At 44.6% G+C, this 18980-nt stretch overlaps 2 protein-coding genes across 3 annotated transcripts; both read right to left on the bottom strand.

The window, feature by feature from the left end:
- Window positions 1-159: 159 nt before the first annotated feature.
- si:ch73-22a13.3 (inositol-trisphosphate 3-kinase B) lies at window positions 160-8935 on the bottom strand. The gene is made up of 7 exons (XM_048262632.1): window positions 8343-8935; window positions 4928-5012; window positions 2585-2798; window positions 2026-2230; window positions 1643-1744; window positions 1037-1108; window positions 160-810 (listed from the first exon to the last, which is right to left on the bottom strand). The coding sequence occupies exons 1-7, from the start codon at window positions 8757-8759 to the stop codon at window positions 490-492; spliced, it is 1416 nt and encodes a 471-aa protein (XP_048118589.1). The 5' UTR covers window positions 8760-8935; the 3' UTR covers window positions 160-489.
- Window positions 8936-10319: 1384 nt separating this feature from the next.
- LOC125306884 (seipin-like) lies at window positions 10320-18979 on the bottom strand. Of its 2 annotated transcripts, none has more exons than XM_048262468.1 (10): window positions 18284-18979; window positions 15811-15849; window positions 15386-15642; window positions 14386-14461; window positions 14130-14273; window positions 13438-13575; window positions 13117-13214; window positions 12841-12970; window positions 12489-12627; window positions 10320-11971 (listed from the first exon to the last, which is right to left on the bottom strand). In XM_048262468.1, exons 3-10 carry the CDS (start codon window positions 15640-15642, stop codon window positions 11682-11684), a joined length of 1272 nt encoding a protein of 423 aa, XP_048118425.1. In that variant the 5' UTR covers window positions 15811-15849; window positions 18284-18979; the 3' UTR covers window positions 10320-11681. The 2 variants fall into 2 exon arrangements, with proteins under 2 accessions (XP_048118425.1, XP_048118426.1); XM_048262469.1 differs by having other exon boundaries at window positions 13438-13572.
- Window position 18980: the final 1 nt, after the last annotated feature.

Genomic DNA, 18980 nt, shown 5'->3' with positions numbered 1-18980 from the left:
AACCAAGTACACAAGCTGACAAAATGTGACATAGACATTGCCCTGATTGATGAGAGAGCAAGAACATTTTAACAATTGCATTAGGCCACATTCATTTGGTGTGTTTGGTGGACTACTCACTATTTAAGTTGAAATCTAATTAGTAATCTGTTAGACATGTTAATAATAATAATAAAATAATTTAATACTGGTACATTGAAAGTTGCATTCTAAAAAAATAGCCTTGACAACTAGTTTCACACACAATATCACAAAGTCCCTCTCAGGTCAATCTAACAGCTGGACAAAAAAATAGAGAATATCACATATCAAAACTCATTACAGTCACTATCACTGTGTGTTTGAGTGTGTGTACACAGCCTGGCTACAGCTTATTTTGTTTTCACAGATTAATTAAAGTTCAGCCAGTCCCTGCTCCCAGCAGGCTGATGTTCAATAGCATTAGCTGCCCCTGTGCTGGTGGATGTGAGCTTCCTGACCCTGCTGGGGTCACTGTGCGGGGTTCAAGCTGCCATACTGCACAGACTGTGTGTTCTCTTCCTCGTCTTCGTCCTCTCTGTCCCCAGCCAGTGTCTGCGAGTCCGAGCGCTCCAGGCCGCTACCTCGGGCTCGTCTGATGGCCTTAGCCAGGAGCCGGTTGATGGAGGCCAGGCCAATGAGGTACCCGTCCTCCCGGTTCCCCTCGGTCCACGCCACGTCGTGCTGCAGGTGTATCCCCTCCGGGGTCGGCATGCTCTTCCCAAAGTCGATCATCCAGACGTTGGCCTTGCTAGAGCTGTCGTGGACGAAGAGGAGCGAGCTGCCAATCAACTGGGAGGGAATGGGAGCAGGACAACAGACATGAGTGGACAAGCTGGGTGGTTAGAGACCTGAGGTGTGTATTCATGTTTGGGGGGGGGGTATAGATGGTACGTAGACAGAGGATGTTGAGAGGAGCGCTTGGACAAACTTGGTAGCAAAGGAAGGCATGGGGCTGGTCCCCACCTCGTCCATGTCCTCCCAATCAGGACAGTGTGAGTACTCAGGCAGTGCTCACCTCATGTGTGTTGAAAAACTCCGACTCGTGCAGCACATCACTTAGAGCCTGCAGTCTGGACTGGTACGCCCTCTGGTGGACACAAAAGGCATGACTGTTTGGTGCGCATCGAGTGTTTTGCATAAGCTGCCAAATCAACAGCAGCACAGTCTACCTATCCAGTATGTAAAGCATGTGTAGGGTGCAAAATATGGTGAATAAGTTGAGTGAAAAAACACATTGCAATGTAGTGTGTGTGTGTGTGTGTGAAGATTAATTAATGAAGGATCACTGCACTGACAATGAAAGAAACAAGAGGAGTGGCAGACCAAAAGACACACGGAAAGAGAGTGGAAGTCTAGGAAAGATGTGATCTTGTTTGCAAGAGGACAGATCAAGGAGAGACTAGATGACACTGTGTTTGTCTGCGAGAGAGAGAGAGAGAGAGATAGAGAGAAGAATGAGAGAGGAAGGGCAAAGAGGAGAAATAACAGATTTATGGTGGTCAGAAGATGGAGAGAGAGAGAGAGAGAGAGAGTTAGGAACAGGGGAGTGGCAAAGAAAGACAGAGGACAGAGAAAGAGGTGAATACCACAGAAGACAGAGAAAGAGGTGAATACCACAGACCAGGATGTGGAGATTGCTCTTGGTGAAGGTAAGGAAGGCATCTATGAGTTGACCTATACTCTGGGTCCTATTGAAGTCCCGCAAGACAGTCCCATTCTCCAGCTGGAAATACACACACACACACACAAACACATTAACACACAAACATGTACACATATCACACAGGAACACATTAACACACAAATATGTACACATATCACACACACACATTAACACACAAACATGTACACATATCACACACAATAAGTGGTAAGTTTACATATAGGCCTAATGACTAATAATTAAGAAAACATATACATATGTATTTTGTGTGTGTGTGTGTGTGTGTGTGTGTGTGTGTGTGTGTGTATACTATATATGTATATGTCTAAGCTTCCTTTCACCATGATGCCTTCAATCCTGAAGCCCAGGGTTGAACTGGAGCTGACTGAATCCCTCCACTGCATATACCGCAGCTTGGTCACAGCACCCTGGGCGTGTTCCTCCGCCAAGGGTGCAGATGGATCTACTTTCACCATCTTCTGGTACATATCATTCCGAAGGGTGTGACTCATCCTGGCCTTGGCTATCTCCTCCTCCAAATATGTTCTAAGGGAAGCCAAGACAAACATGTCGCAAACACCAAGAGAGACGTCAAGATATACAAAGGCAAAGGGGGGGGGCTCCATGACACCAGGGGGCACTCTCAATTAATTGACAAGAGAAACCTTTCTACCTGATGTCTTGTGGGCCAATTGTTGGTATCACAATAATGGTCTATACATTTGAAAAAAAACGCACTGGGGATATGTGTGCATCTAAGATGTGTGAACTTATTGTGTACTCTCTCTCTCTCTCTCTCTCTCTCTCTCTCTCTCTCTCTCTCTCTCTCTCTCTCTCTCTCTCTCTTTCTCTTTCTCTTTCTCTCTCATGATGATAACGGCCTCTCTCCTTTTCTCATACCGCACTCCCATCTTGCAGTCCATGATGACAGGGTGGGTGAGGCCACTGAGCAGGTCCTCCAGCCGCAGGTAGTCGTTGCCGTTGCGACTCAGGGGGCCGTAGTACCGCGGCACAAAGACCCGCAGAACGTCCGACATCAGCAGGCTTAGACACGCCCCCTCCGTCTCACTCCAGCGCTTCAACACCTCACCTCCCTCACTCAGCTGGAAGTTACCTAGCACACACACACACACACACACACACACACACACACACACACACACACACACACACACACAAAGAGAGAGATTTGAAACAATGTCACTTAGTCAGAAATCAAATCAGAAAAGTAAATACAGATATAGATAGATAGATAGATAGATAGATAGATAGATAGATACTGTAGATGAATAGATACTGTAGATAGATAGATAGATAGATAGATAGATAGATAGATAGATATACTTTATTGTCACACAACAATGTTGCTGGTAATTGTTGTTACAGAAAATGGTAGCTCAATTCAGTAAAGGAGAAAAGAAAGAAACAACACATTGCATTTATATAGTGCTTTTCAAGACACCCAAAGGACTTTACACTCACGAACCAACCACCAATGTGTAGCCTGAATGCACGGCAGCCGTTATGTGCCAGAATGCTCACCACACACCAGCTTGAGGTGGAGAGTGAGGGAATGAATTAATGAGCCAGTTAAACTGGGGGTGATTGTAAACCAGGTTGGGAATTTAGCCAGGACACCGGGGAACCCCCTACTCTTTGTGATGAGTGCTATGGCATCTTTAATGACCACAGTGAGTCAGTACTTTGGTTTAACGGTTTAATGGTTAAAACAAAACAAAAAGGTGAATAAATAAATTGTTCAGATCTTTTTCAATTGTTCAATTTTGTTCAGGAGTCTGATTGCTGAAGGATTTTTTTTTTTTCAAAAAAATGTGTGGTTTCAGTTTGTATGGACTTCTTGTCTTCAAGAGGACATATGATGGTTTGGATGAGAGAGGGTCATTGATTATTTTGGTTGCGCAGTTTAAAGTGCGTTCAGAGTAGAGAGTGGACCGAAGTAAGGTCAGAGGCTTTGGGGACAACCCTCTCTAATTTCCTTTTGGTGCGACTGTCTCTAGACAGTAATGGATGATGCTCTCTGTGAATAGGTGTTTGCTCACATGAAACTTCTGCAGCCGCCTAAAAAAGTGTTTATCCTGTCTTTCTGTTTATGTGAGTGGCGTTTATTTACATTTGCATCTATTCATTTAGCAGACGCTTTTATCCAAAGCAGATTTATATACAGTATGTCAGTTATACTACAAGGGCTGTTGTCCCTGGAGCAACTCTGGGTTAAGTGCCTTGCTCAAGGGCACAACGGTAGAAGCCAGGTATTAAACCCACAACTTTTCAGGCTAGCCTTAGCCACTACGCTACCACAGCCCTACACACACACACACACACACCTACACCCAACAACATGCTAGCCCAGCTTTTTAGCCACTATACGCTACCACCATCCATTTGTCCCATTTCAAGTTCTGTATTCACCAATTCACACAAAAGCATGAAATTACTTTCATACACAAACCCACACACACACACACAACTCCAATATTTAAGTAATACAGTGTGTGTGTGTGTGTGTCCTATGTATGAGGACAACAGCAAACCGGTCATCAATGCAGTGGAATTCAGTGTGAGGTCGGACTGGCTTGACTTGAACGATCCGTCATCAGACTGGAATACATGGAAAAACATGGAAAACTGGCACTTCCACCATTTGTAGAAAACTCCCTGTCCCACACCATATTCTCAAATTCCACTCTGTGAGGATATTCTCACTTTTACCATCAAAGCGCGCCTTCAAGTCTTCCCAACAAGATCTAACCTACGTGGTACCCATCCAGCTACAACCCACACTGCATTCTTCACCCCACTAACCATGACCAACGAGACCACGGCACATGTTCTGAATGGATGCAGTTTTTATAAAGGACTTATATTCAGGCATGAAAGACTGGTGGACTTAGTGTCACAAAGCATTAAAGAAGTGCAGGAGGGAACAACAAAAAATATACAAACACCATGCTGTACGACACCATCATAGATATGAATAGTAAGAATGTGATTATTGTTGAGATAGGACGTTCTTGTGACTTGTATATGGACACCTGTTTCAACTCCAAGCTGTTAAAGTATTAACCACTTGCTTACAGTATCACAAACCTGGGATTCTAGTGCAATCGTTCTTGTGTTTGGGAGTCTTGGACATGTGCACAAACTTGTTTTACGTGGACTGCATCTGTGTGGACTAAGCAAGCCAAATGCAAAAAGACTCTTCAAAATGTGTACTTATCATACCTTGATGGCCAGCCAGCTGGACCCAGGAACTCTGCCTGCGCTTGGACCACTGCATCATGGTCAGGAAGGTCCTCCAAGAGCGACACTGTACGATAGCGGGGATCACACAGGGAACAGAGGTTAAAGTTGATCGGTAAAAGGTTAAAGGAGAAAGAACAGTTCCTATAAGGTCAAGAGGTCATCGTTGATTGGTGAGTGAGGCAGTACTAAGAGTGGTCTTCCTCAGATCAATTAGCACTCTAGACAATGGACCATCCCTTCCTATCATTACTGCAGCCAGAAGGATGTGTGTGTGTGTGTGTGTGTGTGTGTGTGTGTGTGTGTGTGTGTGTTTTGGGAGGGTTGGGCCTCTGGATGTAAAGTTTTGCCTCTGTTGACTAACACTGGCGATAAATCTGGTCATATTTTTCCAGCCTGAAGCCTGATGTGACCTATGGAACCCAATCAGAGTGTATCTGTCAGCATGTGTCCTCTCTTGTCAAAGTCACAGTATTGCATTCAACTGCCACCTGCCATTCTCTGTTCTCACCACTCAGCAAATAGCGGCGCAATGGTAATGTATTCTGGAAATGTTCTCAGTGGAATGCTTTGGGTGATGGTTCTGTATGCACACAATGTTTGGTGAACAGAAATTCTCTGGAACGGAGTGTGTATCTTTGTGTGTGCGTGTGTGTCTGTGTGTCTAGACCATGCTTTCTAGAGCATTTGGATCTTGTTTTCCTTGCTTGCCTATCGGATCCAAATAAAAGCATTTAAATGTGTGTGTGTGTGTGTGTGTGTGTGTGTGTGTGTGTGTGTGTGTGTGTTTGCGTGTGTGTGTGTGTGTGTGTGTGTTTGCGTGTGTGTGTGTGTGTGTGTGTGTGTGTGTTTGCGTGTGTGTGTATGTTTAGCTGACATGGGTACAGTGCAAATTCTACAGTTGCTCGCCTATCCTCATCAGTACTCCCATGCAAATGGCGTATTCAAATCAGCAGGGTCAATGCAAATACAGCCGCAGGGATGCAGAGAAAGAGAGAGCTCATGTGCGTGTGTTTCTATCATTCTAATCATTTAACAGTTAAAGAAATAAATCCTGCAGCAGATTCTATACAAGTTCTTAGTAAGTCCTGTGCTCTGTAATAATTAGGAACTTAATGTGAATGAATTTATGATAACTTGAATGATGGGATTTCTTGAAAAAAGTTCCAGGACGTCTCGGCTACTGCTAATGGAGTCCACTCTCTCCCTTCAATGTGCAGAGCACAGAGCTTACTTGTGAGATAAGGGTGTCTCTGGAAGATCCAGTTTACCTTCCTGATCGTGGAGCCCAAGAACGATAAAGACATTTATACTGTGGCTATCAGAATGTAATACTATTCCCAAAATATTAGATATTACAAAACCAGTCAGGGTAAACACATCATGTCCACTGCTGCAGAGAGTGCAGAGCCACAAGTACCACACATGCTTGTTGACATTTGCTGAACAATAAATACAATGTAAAAAGTAAGATATAGTTAAGACTCAGTAGAGGTTATGCATGTCCTTAATGCTGCCTTGAGGCCACCCTTTCCTGTTTCATGTATGGGACACAGAAAACTGTTCAAATGGATCATTCTGGGTGAGTAGCCATCCTTCTGGCCCAACACAGTGCTTAGTTCCATCCTGTTGTTATGACTACTGTCACCATGGAGCTGTGGTGCAAGCAGCAGCAGTACCACATTTGGGTCTCAGAGCCCACGGGGACACGGGATTGAGTCTGACCATGCGGTTATTTCCTGACCCCACTCTCCAACTTGCATCCTGTCTCTCTCCACTGTCCTATCAGCCCAAAAGCCCCCCCCAAAAAAATCATTTTCAGAACATGTGAGCCTTTTCACCCCCTTTTTAGTGAGGGTACAAAAGCTGCTGAACTCCAACAGAGTAATTAGTGTAGCTGTGCAGCTAGACGATCTAATCAAGAGTAATGTCTAGGATTTTATGAGATTGAGGTAGAAGTGAGTAGTACCATTTTTGTTGTAGGCTACTTTGAACAGCGGGAAAAAACTCTTTCTTTTACTGTCTATGGAAAAAAAAACAAGTCACTCTCAGCCAAGTTGGACCCAGAAACAGAAGAATCATCGGCACGTTATTGCATCACGACACGACTTACCAATCGCATTATGATAATCAGTGTCAGTGCAGACCACTCCAACTCCAACCCACTCAGAGAGCATCTCTTACAGCTGGACCCAGTCAACCCAGAGGGTGCTGCTGACCGGCCCAGTCGGCCTAGAGGCTGCTGCTGCTGACCGGCCTAGTCAACCCAGAGGCTGCTGCTGCTGACCAGCCGCCATGTTGTTTTCTAACTCTCACATGGAGACATGGCACAGAGGGAGCTGCCCACTGACAGGACTGCAATCAGAACTCATGTCTTATGATTTGTACCTAGTCATGAAAAGTTTAGATAGATAGATAGATAGATAGATAGATAGATAGATACTTAGATAGATAGATAGATAGATAGATAGATAGATAGATAGATACTTTATTGATCCCCAGGGGAAATTCAAGGTCACAGTAGCATACAGACAACACACACACACACATTCACTAACAGCAGAAAGTAATTAAAAGTATATAATATAAAAACACAACTAAGCAATAAGGACAGTAGAAGATAAATATATACTAAATACTAGATATACTAAAATACAAATTATACTAAATAACACAATTAGGTTCTTATGTTTATTTTTTCTAATTTGTGTTTCTTATTGGGTGACCTTATGTGTACTGAATGGCTGAATAGAATAATTCAACTAAGTCAGCTGTTATGTGTTCTAGAATAGAACAGAATAAGTCAGCTGTTATGTGTTCTTCCACATGACTGTTGACATGACATGACTGGTTTTATTGCATTCTGTTCCTGTATTGATCCTGAGTATATATTTGTGTGATTGTGTCTTTAGACATAAAGGGGACTATTGTGTTTTTGCTGTGTGTACAATTCTCAGTAGTTATCTAATCAGTTTCTGATGTGGGGTCCACTAAGGGGTCCTCTAAAGACACTTAGACCCTGACTGTTTGTTTGTTTAGTTACAGCAGACGGAGGATCTTTATGTGAAGGCATGCAGTCCCTTGATGTGCATCATTGTAAATAAAACTCCTGATTCTTTCTACTGTACTGTGTACTGAATGACCATCACTACATATAGTCATTCCTCTGTTGTATCAAAATGGCCATTCCTACACATAGTTAAGTGAATCATTAAAGTAGTGTGAGTAAGCATTTCCAAAACTGACTTCATTTAAACTGTAAGTGTGTTTTCTGTGTTTTTAATTTATTGGTAACTGATCCAGTAGCATCTGTGGTGCAAAGCCTAACACCACAGACACTCATGAGCAGAAATACCAGCCTACAAACATGTGGACACACACACACACACACACTCACCCTCCTCATGATTCTCCGGCGAGAAGACGTCTCCTCCCCTTCGCTGAACACCTCGTCGCTCTCTGGAGAGGAGAAGTTGAAGGAGGAGGAGGAGGAGGAAGAGGAGGTTGATGAGTGTACCAGTACGCGGGACAGAATGTGATGGTGTGGTGTCTCCTTCACCCTCCTCTTCTCCTCCTCCAACACACTCCTGGCCTCATCCCTCTCTCCGTCCTCCACCTCTCCGTCTCTGCTGTGCTCTTTCCACATCTTTCCTCCTCTCCTCCATCCCATGCCGCACCCCTCCTGCGATGTCCTCTCCAGGCTGCCGCCGCGCGGCCATTCTCTCCTTCCTTCATTCCGCCTCTCGTTCATCCCTCTCTCCCTCAGACTCCACAGGTTTCTCCTCGGCGCCTCTTTTCTCTCTGTCCACTGCATCCCTCCTTCTTTCTCCCTTTCTCCATCTTCTTTCGCTTCCACTCCTCCACCTCCCCCCTCTTCGCGTACCCTTCCCTCCTGAGTGGAGGGGCCTGGGGCTGTGTGTGATGTGGGGTGTACTGGTGTGTTCGTCTGCTGTGTGTGTGTTGTCTCTCCGGTCAGGGTTAGGGTTGTGTCGTGTGTCGCTGGTTTGTGTGTTTGTGGCAGGTGTGCGGTCACTCCTGTGTGTTCCGGTGTGTGTGTGAGCTCCCCCGTCACCACTGGTGGTGTGTGTGTGACCTCTCTGCTGTGAGGAGACCCCTCTGGTGTGTGTATGACGTCTGGTTCCCCCTCCTCGCCATCGTCGGCCCTGGGGGAGAGGACTGCCTGGGCAGACTGAAGCATCGGTGTGGCTCTGGGTCCCTGCAGGACTGCAGTGTAAATTCCTGACATCTCCTCTTCATGAGGGTGTCCCTCTAGCAAACAAACAATTCCTCCTTCTTCTGCAACTGTATCCGGTAACTTTCTTCTTTCTCCTTCTCCTCTCCTCATTTCCAGTGAGACCGAGGGAGAAGTGGTGACGCTCATTTTCCTCTCCAAAGACTTAACATGAGAGCAGAAGTTCTGCTCATTGGCTTCCTTAAGACATTACAAAATGCGTTCAAAGCAAGAGGGAGTTTTTTTTTCAACTTGTTTTACGTACGAAAGTATGATAGCCACCGAGTGTACTTTCACTGCTGTTCGTGTCCTAGAAACCGAGGATAAATCAAGTATAACGCCGACCTTAGGTCCTGAACGATCTCTCTTCCACCATTATTGAGTCGATCTGCTTTGCGCCTAGAGTGAGAGTAATTTACATGATGTGACGTGAGACTACAGGCACATCGTAGAGGTTTCCAAAACAACTCTGGACTCGACTGACACGTGCCACAACCACATTAGGCCTACATGTCAACGATCATAATCAGCACATGGCTGATGCTGCGACTAGGGTAGCGCATAATTGAAGGAACGAGATATCTTGGCATTTTCTAATGAATATGCGGTGTATATATAAATATTCAGCAATAAAGCCCGATTTGGTTAAATGTATTAATTGATGACTCGCTGTCCACAGCTTTTTTGCCATTTGTTTTTACAAAATAATTATCTTGAATGTACTTCTTCGAACACACCGCCACTTTTACTCCTTTTCTTTTCTGGGGAATATTTTCTACGCATGCTATTATACAGTGGCCTCAAGGTGTGTGACCATGTGTGAATACAAGCTTTTGTTCACAGAACATGACATAAACAAATGATCCCTTCTGTGTGTGTGTGTGTGTGACAGAGTAAGGTCCATGGAAATGAATGCAAATTCAGGCATAATTTTCCACATTCCACCGGATGGGTTTCATGCGAACTCGTCGTTGGAATCGTCTACCCGGTTTACTGTCTGCGCCCAGACGCCGAGACCGGAGAGAACAAAACAGGAAGTCAGAAGACAAACCAAATGAGATTTAGGAATAATGTAATTGTTTGTTTAAACGTGTACAAACATAAACAAAGGAATGCGCACACAAACATACTCCACAATGCCAATGTTTGAACATATTTATCTACACATTTTGGTAACAGCAGAAATATCACTTGTTTGTTGAACATAAAAGCAGAAGCAAAATGAAATAACATAAATAAATAAACCATACTGAGTTGTTGTTTGGTTTATATATTAAGCTTGGCAGACAGCTTTGAAATATACTATTTAAGCACACACAACTGAATTAGATAGATAGATAGATAGATAGATACTTTATTGATCCCAGGGGAAATTCAATTTGCTAGCAGCTCATTAAGTGCCATTGCAGTAGTGCCACCTCATCCTCCTTGTTCAGTCACTTTTTCCTCACTTTGAGCTGGGTTCTGATAACAGAGAAAGTAAACACACAAATGGCTTTACTTAAGGTGAAGGCTGCTATAATGTGTCTTTAAAAAGCCAGGAGGGAGTCCCCTATAGTGCAAGAGTGAGTGTGTCTTTAAAAAGCCAGGGGGGAGTCCACTATAGTGTAAGAGTGAGTGTGTCTTTAAAAAGCCAAAGGGGAGTGCAAGAGTGTGTGCAAGCTCTGAACTTGCTCCTCAATTATCTTTTTCAGGTGCTGAAATCCAGAGTCGGACAGTGCTGGACCACTGGATGTACCGCATTGCATCTGATTTGGTATCCATCGTCATACTCGGACTCACGCCAGCGTTGGCCCAAACTCGTCCCAGATCTGGCTATGTGGCCAGAGCATGCGTAAAGCTGGACAGAAACTGTGGAGGCCATTTTTGGACAATTGAATATAACTTTGACGCAATGAGGGTTCCAGATCACCTCCCCTCCCCCCTCCAGACCCCAGCCCTACTATCTGTTCAGACCAGTCTGACACAAGCAGGGTAGAGCTGAGAGGACCCTGTGGAGGACATCATAGAGGTCAATTAGGATGGGCTGACCCCGGTCTTTCAAGTGCCACCTTTTTGTTACAAAGATTGCTTGCTATTTAGTGTCAGCTATTTTGCACTGATAACTCCTATTTGACCTCTGACCTCCTTGGTTTGTGTGTGCAGATAAATTCCTGTTCATGTGCTCAGTTCATTTGTTTGGGAAATCGTGGTTGAGCTATCAGTAACTGTAAATGACAACCCACGTTCGAGAAAACGCATATCAGTTAGGCTTCTCTCACCTTACTTCCAAAATATGCAGCCTCTCTTTATCTCTCACTCTCACTCCCTGTCTCTCTCTATCTTCTCTTTTTCTATCTTCCCTCTCTCTCTTACTCCATCTCTCTCTTTCTGACACACATAGAAACATTCATTTGGTGTGCATATGGTCATTTGAGTTTGCATCTGTTTTTAAACACTCTGTATGTGTGGCTGTTGCAGAAGTGAGGTGTGTGTCCATGTATGTGTGTGTGTGTGTGAAAGAGCTCAGGAGATGACACAGTGGTTGGCCTGCTCCTCCTCTGGGGGATCCAGGGCTTCTGGGATACTGGAGGACCCCTCTAGTTCAGCCTTATTCATGCTGGCCTTCTGCTGCTCCTCTGCTGCTCCCGCACACAGACCCTCTGCTCCCACTTCCTGATCTAGCGGCATATCTGGCTCCGGCTCAGAGACCCCTGCTCCCTCAGGAATGGACTCTTCCATCCCATCACAAGCTTCTACAGATGGGTCACTGGATACCAGCAGAGGAGGGGAATCCGTGCAGTAGCTTGGCTCATCTATGTCAAAAATGAAAACAATTGACACCAGATCACGTCATAGATTAACACACTGCACTGCTTCTTTCTAGACACCAGGGGGAGATGATGAGTCAAACCAAAAGTATAAGTACAGTATAAGTATATATACTTTTGTGATCCCGTGAGGGAAATTTGGTCTCTGCATTCATCCCAATCCCTGAATTAGTGAAACACACTCAGCACACAGTGAGGTGAAGCACACACTAATCCCGACGCAGTGAGCTGCCTGCTACAGCGGCGCTCGGGGAGCAGTGAGGGGTTAGGTGCCTTGCTCAAGGGCACTTCAGCCATTCCTACTGGTCGGGGTTTGAACCGGCAACTCTCCGGTTACAAGTACGAAGTGCTAACCAGTAGGCCACGGCTGCCCCAATGCCACAATGCTTGGCATGTCTTGTGCAGATACAACATGTTACACAAGTGCATGCAGCTGTTCTGTTCAGGTGTACTGTGCCAGGTGCATGCAGCTGTTGTGTTCAGGTGTACTCTGCCATCTCACCTGTGAAGATCTGGTAGCGTGACGTTAGTTCAGCTGCAAGCCTCTCGCTCAGATCTGCAGTAACGTCAGTAGGCTCTGTACAGTAGGCTCTCTCGGGTCTCTCCTCCCTTCTGTTCTGCAGCCGAGACCGCCGTCTCACCTTGAGTTAACACACACACACACACACACACACACACACACACACACACACACACACACACACACACACACACACACACACACACACACACACAGGTAAACAGAAACAGGTAAACACACACACAGAAACAGGTAAACACACATACAAACACGTTTTACTTACATATTGTGTATGTGTGTGTGTGTGTGTGTGTGTGTGTGTGTGCTTGTTTACCCGTGATCGTAAGACCTGTGTGTTAAAGCTGTACTGTAGTGAACTAAAGAGGATGATGACGCTAAGGAAGCCGAAGGTGCTGGACACTCCAAGCAGAGCGGACAAAGTGGGGAAATTGAACAGCACGTATCTGCAACCACCACAAACAACACAGATCCAAACAAACACGCACATGAAATTAGTCAAACGCAAAACCGAGAGACAGGAATTCATCTATCTTTCTCAAGGTGTGTGTGCAGAATCAGATGGAAAGCTGGAGTGTTTGTGTGTGTTTACCTGATCCCAGTGAAGTGGGCGTGTATGTACAGGTGTGCTGAGTACACTTGGACTCGTGGGCTTTGCAGCTCAATCACAGCGCCTGCAGTAGGTAAATACTGATACCACACAAACACAGAGAAAACAAAACAACATGTGTTTATGCCTAGGGATGGAGCCGAGTCTGTGTGGTATGAATGCATATATGTGTGTGTGTGCATGTTTATTTCTGTGTGTGTGTATATTATATAAGTGTATAATGTGTATGTGTGTGTGTGTGTGTGTGTGTGTGTGTGTGCGTGAGTGCATGTGTGTGTGCGTGTGTGTGTGTGTTTCGCTCACTGAGTTCTCTGTGTAGTCTGTGAACAACTCTATAGTAACGAGCTGCTTCTGCTCAGAGGCTCCACTGAGCAGCAGGGGAGACAGTAGGACAGTGGACATCACCTGCAGCAGAACTGACCGGTAGTGCAACATGACCTGCTGAGAGAGAGAGGGAGGGAGAGAGACAGATATGAGAAAAAGATAGAGAGAGTGAGCGAGAGAGAAGGAGGGAGAGAGCGATATATGAAAAAAGATAGAGAGAGCGAGAGAGGAGACAGGGAGGGAGGGAGAGAGGGAGATATGAGAAAAAGATAGAGAGAGAGCGAGCAAGAGAGAGAGGGAGAGAGAGATGAGGAAAAGAGAGATAGAGTTAAGAAAAAAAGAGATCAGAAAAAAGAGAGATATGAGAAAATGATTGAGAGAGAGAGTGAGTGAGAGAGACAGGGAGGGAGGGAGAGAGAGAAATATATGAGAAAAATAGAAAGAGATGAGAAAAAAGAGAGATATGAGAAAAAGAAAGATAAAAAAGAGAGAAAGAGGGGGGACATAGGATAGAGAAAAGGTATGTAAGTGTTTTCCTTTGTCTACTCTATGACACCCAGTAGTGTTCATTCATTAGCATACTGTTACTTGCAACAGACACGTAGGTGTGTGTGTGTGTGTGTGTGTGTGTGTGTGTGTGTGTGTGTGTAGTGTGTGTGTATTGAACTCACAGAGCGTGCTGCTGTTTTGATGGTCTTTCCATCTCTGCCATATGAAGTCATCTTCACCATGAACATCCCTAGATTCTGATTGGCTGGTGACTCAGGCATTTCCAGCTGAAGAGATATGCGATAGGGCTGCCCATATGTCATCACCTAGGAGGGTGGGACATTACTCACAAATCAGGCATATTTTTTTTCCTGTTTAGAGGATAAACAAGCTGACTGTGTGTGTATGTGTGTGTGTGTGTGTGTGTGTGTGTCATACCTGATCCTTGCTTTTTCTTAATAGAGAGACATTGGCCATTGGAAAAGAGCACACAGCAGATGACTGACAGTTTGGGCTGTGAAGCAGACACAGACACAGACACACACACACACACACACACACACACCAACATAAAGTGTGGGTGTGAGAGAGATGCACACATACATGAATATACAAACATTACACAAACATGCATTAGGCATATAGAGATTAGATGATCATTATCCTGTCAGAAGTATACTTCCCTGTTCAATCAGAATGCAATAACAAAATCTGGCTTGAGGGCTTTTGTGGGATTTACTGTTAAACAAGTGCTGCTGCTTCTTGCCTATCGTCTATGAATCCAGACCAATCCAAATCATTCAGTGTGCTCTAACTTGGAGGCCTGCGCTTACCATGTGCTTACCATGCACTTACCATGTGCTTACCATGCACCATGCACTTACCATGTGCTTACCATGCACTTACCATACACTTAACATGCGCTTACCATGCGCTTGCCATGTACTTCCCTTTCGTCCCTCCTCTGCCTCCTTCTTCTACCACACTTTGACTAGTACTTATAACTTCTGCACTCTCATCCTAATAATATTGATTGATGTAGTATTAATTGCTTCCTAAGGTCTCCTCCACTTGGGACCTTGGATGTTGTTCCTTATTTGTGTATGTCGCTTTGGATAAAAGCGTCTCCTTATTGGATAAATGTAAATGGAGGCAGTTATCACTGATGATGCCCATGGAGGCCAGTTATGGTTGATGATGTTGATGATGCTCAGTCAGAATGTTGTCCTCATTTCTACATGGCACTGTTACTCAGATACTCATTTTTGAGACTCAATACTACCACTATAGAGACTGGAACTAACGCACTGGCGAGGCCTTGAGTTGTTGGCGCAATACCCTATCTGCTGTTTTCCTAACTGTCAATGAATCAAGGAATGCCGAGGTCAAGGAATGCCCCAAAAGAGAGAGAGAGCGAGAGAGAGACAGAGACTCTAACCTATAGTAGAAGTGAACTGGCGTGGAGTAGCTGGCTGTTGGCATGTATGAGTAGTAGAAGGTCCCATAGATGAACACAGCCATCCACAGCAGCAGTGCCAGCAGACAGAGCACCACGGCGAGCTGCAGCGCCCTCTGCTGGGCGCGATGGAACAGCAGCCGCGAGGCCTCCAGCAGGTTCTGCAGCACCACCACCACCTGCCCCAGCAACTCCACCTCGCTGGGCTGCTCCTGTCCATCCGGCCCCTGGAACTCCATCTGGGGGGGGCACACACACACATGCACGCACGCACGCAAACACACACACCAAATTATGTCCAACTTGTTCGTATGTGTGTTTACCTGTTCCACACACACACACACACTTAAGGAGTCCAGTGAGAACCACATATTTTTTGTGTTTCTCTTGCACTTGCTCTGACTGACCTGGAAGAGATGTGTACGTGGGCTCTGATGAAAGAGAACCTAGGGGAATACATCATAGACATTAACACATTGTAAGTGTGTGTGTGTGTGTGTGTGTGTGTGTGTGTGTGTGTGTGTGCGTGCGTGCGTGCATGTGTGTGTGTGTGTGTAAGATGTAGAGGACGGACAAATGTATTCAAATAGTATGACAAAAATGCATTAGAGAGACAGCCTACAAGTGTGTGTCAGTGTGTATGTATGGAGGGGGGGCTTATTATTGGCCAATTCCAAAGAATGAAGATCATGCAGGGGCGAAGTGGGGCACTAAAATCCACCGGGAAAATTCTAACGGCACAAGCCCCCCCCAGCATGTACACACACACATTCATTAATAGCCAGGGGTGGAATTGCAATCGGGACGATCGGGAGTTTTACAGGTGGGCCGGCCCAGAGACCTATTCTCGCGGACGTCAGTCGTACACGGTCATCGGCCTGATAAATACATTAATCTTTTTCCACGAAAACCTCCGCTATCTACACTTCAACATTTCGGAAGTCCAACCAATATTTATACCACTCGCTTACTGTCTATATGTCATTCATGGTTACCCTGCACACTCATCTCTCCCATGCTGTTTTTGTGTAGGCTAGCCTTAATTTTTTATCTTAATTCATTTTTGTCTTATCCAGGCGTTACAGACCTTTCATCACAAAAAAAAAAGACAATTTAATTTGTTTGTTTGTACTTAAATTAACGTAAGCCAAGGCTAGAATGGAGCAAAGCCTCCTGGGAATGGCGAATGTGTTTCTGGTTTATCCAATGAACCGATTGCAGGTCAAGTCTATTTACAGAAATGAAGGGGGAGAAATGAGCGGCCCCTCGTCTAATGGCATACAAACTACAAGCAAGTTCGAGGAAAACTACAGGAGTTTTGACAGTCGACGGATTTGCGTGGCTGTTTGCTGTTTTACATATGGATGGAAGGCAGAGAGCAAGTTTAGCGGAGCTAAAGCATTGACGTTATTGAAACTAGTACAAGCTAGTCTTATGTTGATATGTAGCCTAGGCCTAGCCTAATGACTAATTAGTGGCCACTCAGGCTGATAAATGGATGGTGGAACTCGTTGGAACTGTCTATATGTAAGCCTATATAGGCCTACTTTAATCGTTGTCGTACAAACCTATTCAAAGTGCCTGTTTTTTCTCTGTAGGCTAGGCCTTTTTTAAATTTATAAAGGCAACTATTGGAGTGCTATGATACCCATATGTCCTTGCATGATACTTGAAATTTCCGTGCACCCAGAAAAGCTGTTTTTATACTGCACGGTTGCATATCTAGTTCCTTACATTAAAAGTGCCTGGTTTGTGGTTGATTGGCTTGTTGTATTGCATTAGCACTATATATTTTGTTTGTGCTATTGATGTGTGTGCATGTTTTAGGGGGTGTTGGAGTATAAAAACAGCTTTGTGGGACATATAGACCGTGAGCGAGTGGTATAAATATTGGTTGGACTTCCCAAATGTTAAAGTGTAGATTTCGGAGATTTTCGTGGAAAATTCTCAATGCACCAATCAGGTCGATGGCCGCGTACGACTCACGGCCGCGATAAAAGCTCTATGGGCTGGCCCGCACCGCGCAGACTCATCGGCCGGCCCACCGGGAAAACTCCCGATCGTCCCGATTGCCACTCCGCCCCTGAATCATGTGAGAGGGCATCTAGACAGATTAATCTTTGATACACTAATGCAGGGTAAAATTCTTCAGACACACACCACTTTTCCAGGAAAGTCCGCCATCAGATATTATTTTATGGGTTGCTTGCACTCTATAACCAAACCCAATTAATACATAATGTATAAAACAAAATTGTTCACACACTGCCACATATGTAACCTCCTGCATTGAGGCCAGTCAAATCAGGCAAAACGTTAAAATTACATTTCACCTGAATATGAATGGTTTATTATCTAGCCAACAACCCAAACTTGCAATTTAAATGTGTGTCCATTAATTATTGAGGAAATTGTATTTCATGTGTAATGTACTGACAATGGCAATACTAAAAGTCAGACTATAAGCCAATATGTTGTCTTAATGTAATGTCCTCTCTATGGCCAGGCATGTAATGGCTACCCTACATGTATAGCCTCTGAAGACAAAGTTTGTCTAGATGAGAACTTTTGAGGAGAGTTTTGACATGGAGGAAGGTGCAGCAATGTGTGGCAATCGAGAATGACTGTAGACTAACGTGCTATAAATACGACCAATATAGCCTGTATTCTTGTCATGCTAATTGTTGCTATTAGTTGGTAAAGCTGTTCTACTTTGGTTATGACAAATAAGTTTCATTGAGCTTATGCCAATTCTCTCAAGGTTTTAGTAGCTTTAACGGGGTCGACGACACAGCAAGTTCTTCATTCGCGACAATGTAGCCTGTTCATATCTTAGGGTAGGCTACTTCACAAAGTGAAAGAAAGTAACGGTTAGCTTACCCTTATTTTCCGTAATGTGACCGTGTTGTCTGGATCCCTACGTGCTCCGATGTGTTGGGTATAGCGCTCCAGCGCGTTCTGCGCTAAATATCCTCCTCAAGACTTCATGATTTCAACTTCACGCATGTTGTTATGAGCCATATCTAATGGAGTGGTCAGCCTGCATCTGACCTCAGGGTGGAGTTATATGCCCACTTGGAGAGGAATAATGCAACAATAATAGTTATCTATACGTTATAGCGCCTTTAAATTGGCTGGACTGGATACATGAAAAATAACCTTTCCTGTGATTTTCAGCAGGGCAGGCGCATCTGATTTCCAAATTTCTCTCAACTAGATGAATCAGATGTTGAGAAATTCTTTGGCCTTGTTCCAGTAGCAATTCCTGCCATTTTTGGCCTATAATATTTCGTTTGAAATAGGCTGGCCAGAAAGAGACGTAGGCCTTCGCTATAATTGGCCTTAGACCTGTTGCAATTGTTTATTATTTTCAGATAATGATAACACTCACTCTTGACATGATTCTCTTTGATCAAAGGAAAGGACATAATGGCTACATTTTAAACTGAATTAGGTCCTCTTGATTTTGCATGCATTCAGCGACCCACTGGATAGCCAAGCCAAATCTTTAAATTCGGACTAGCACAATACACTTACCCCGCCCATTCTGGTATTAACCAACCAACTTTGAGCCTGG

This window comes from Alosa alosa, chromosome 14 (assembly GCF_017589495.1).
Source record: "Alosa alosa isolate M-15738 ecotype Scorff River chromosome 14, AALO_Geno_1.1, whole genome shotgun sequence".
Lineage (NCBI taxonomy): Eukaryota > Metazoa > Chordata > Actinopteri > Clupeiformes > Clupeidae > Alosa > Alosa alosa.
This window is presented reverse-complemented; position numbering and strand designations above follow the sequence as displayed.

Excerpts from the sequence above, each read along its gene's own strand:
- si:ch73-22a13.3 (XM_048262632.1), bottom strand. The coding sequence starts at position 8,759 with ATGCAGTGGACAGAGAGAAAAGAGGCGCCGAGGAGAAACCTGTGGAGT. Across the intron at positions 2,231-2,584 it reads GACTGCAAGATGGGAGTGCG|AACATATTTGGAGGAGGAGA; the intron begins GTATGAGAAAAG and ends GGCTTCCCTTAG. Across the intron at positions 1,109-1,642 it reads AGAGCAATCTCCACATCCTG|AGGGCGTACCAGTCCAGACT; the intron begins GTCTGTGGTATT and ends TGTGTCCACCAG.
- LOC125306884 (XM_048262468.1), bottom strand. The coding sequence starts at position 15,642 with ATGGAGTTCCAGGGGCCGGATGGACAGGAGCAGCCCAGCGAGGTGGAG. Across the intron at positions 14,462-15,385 it reads CCAGTTCACTTCTACTATAG|CCCAAACTGTCAGTCATCTG; the intron begins GTTAGAGTCTCT and ends TCTGCTTCACAG. Across the intron at positions 14,274-14,385 it reads TAAGAAAAAGCAAGGATCAG|GTGATGACATATGGGCAGCC; the intron begins GTATGACACACA and ends CCACCCTCCTAG.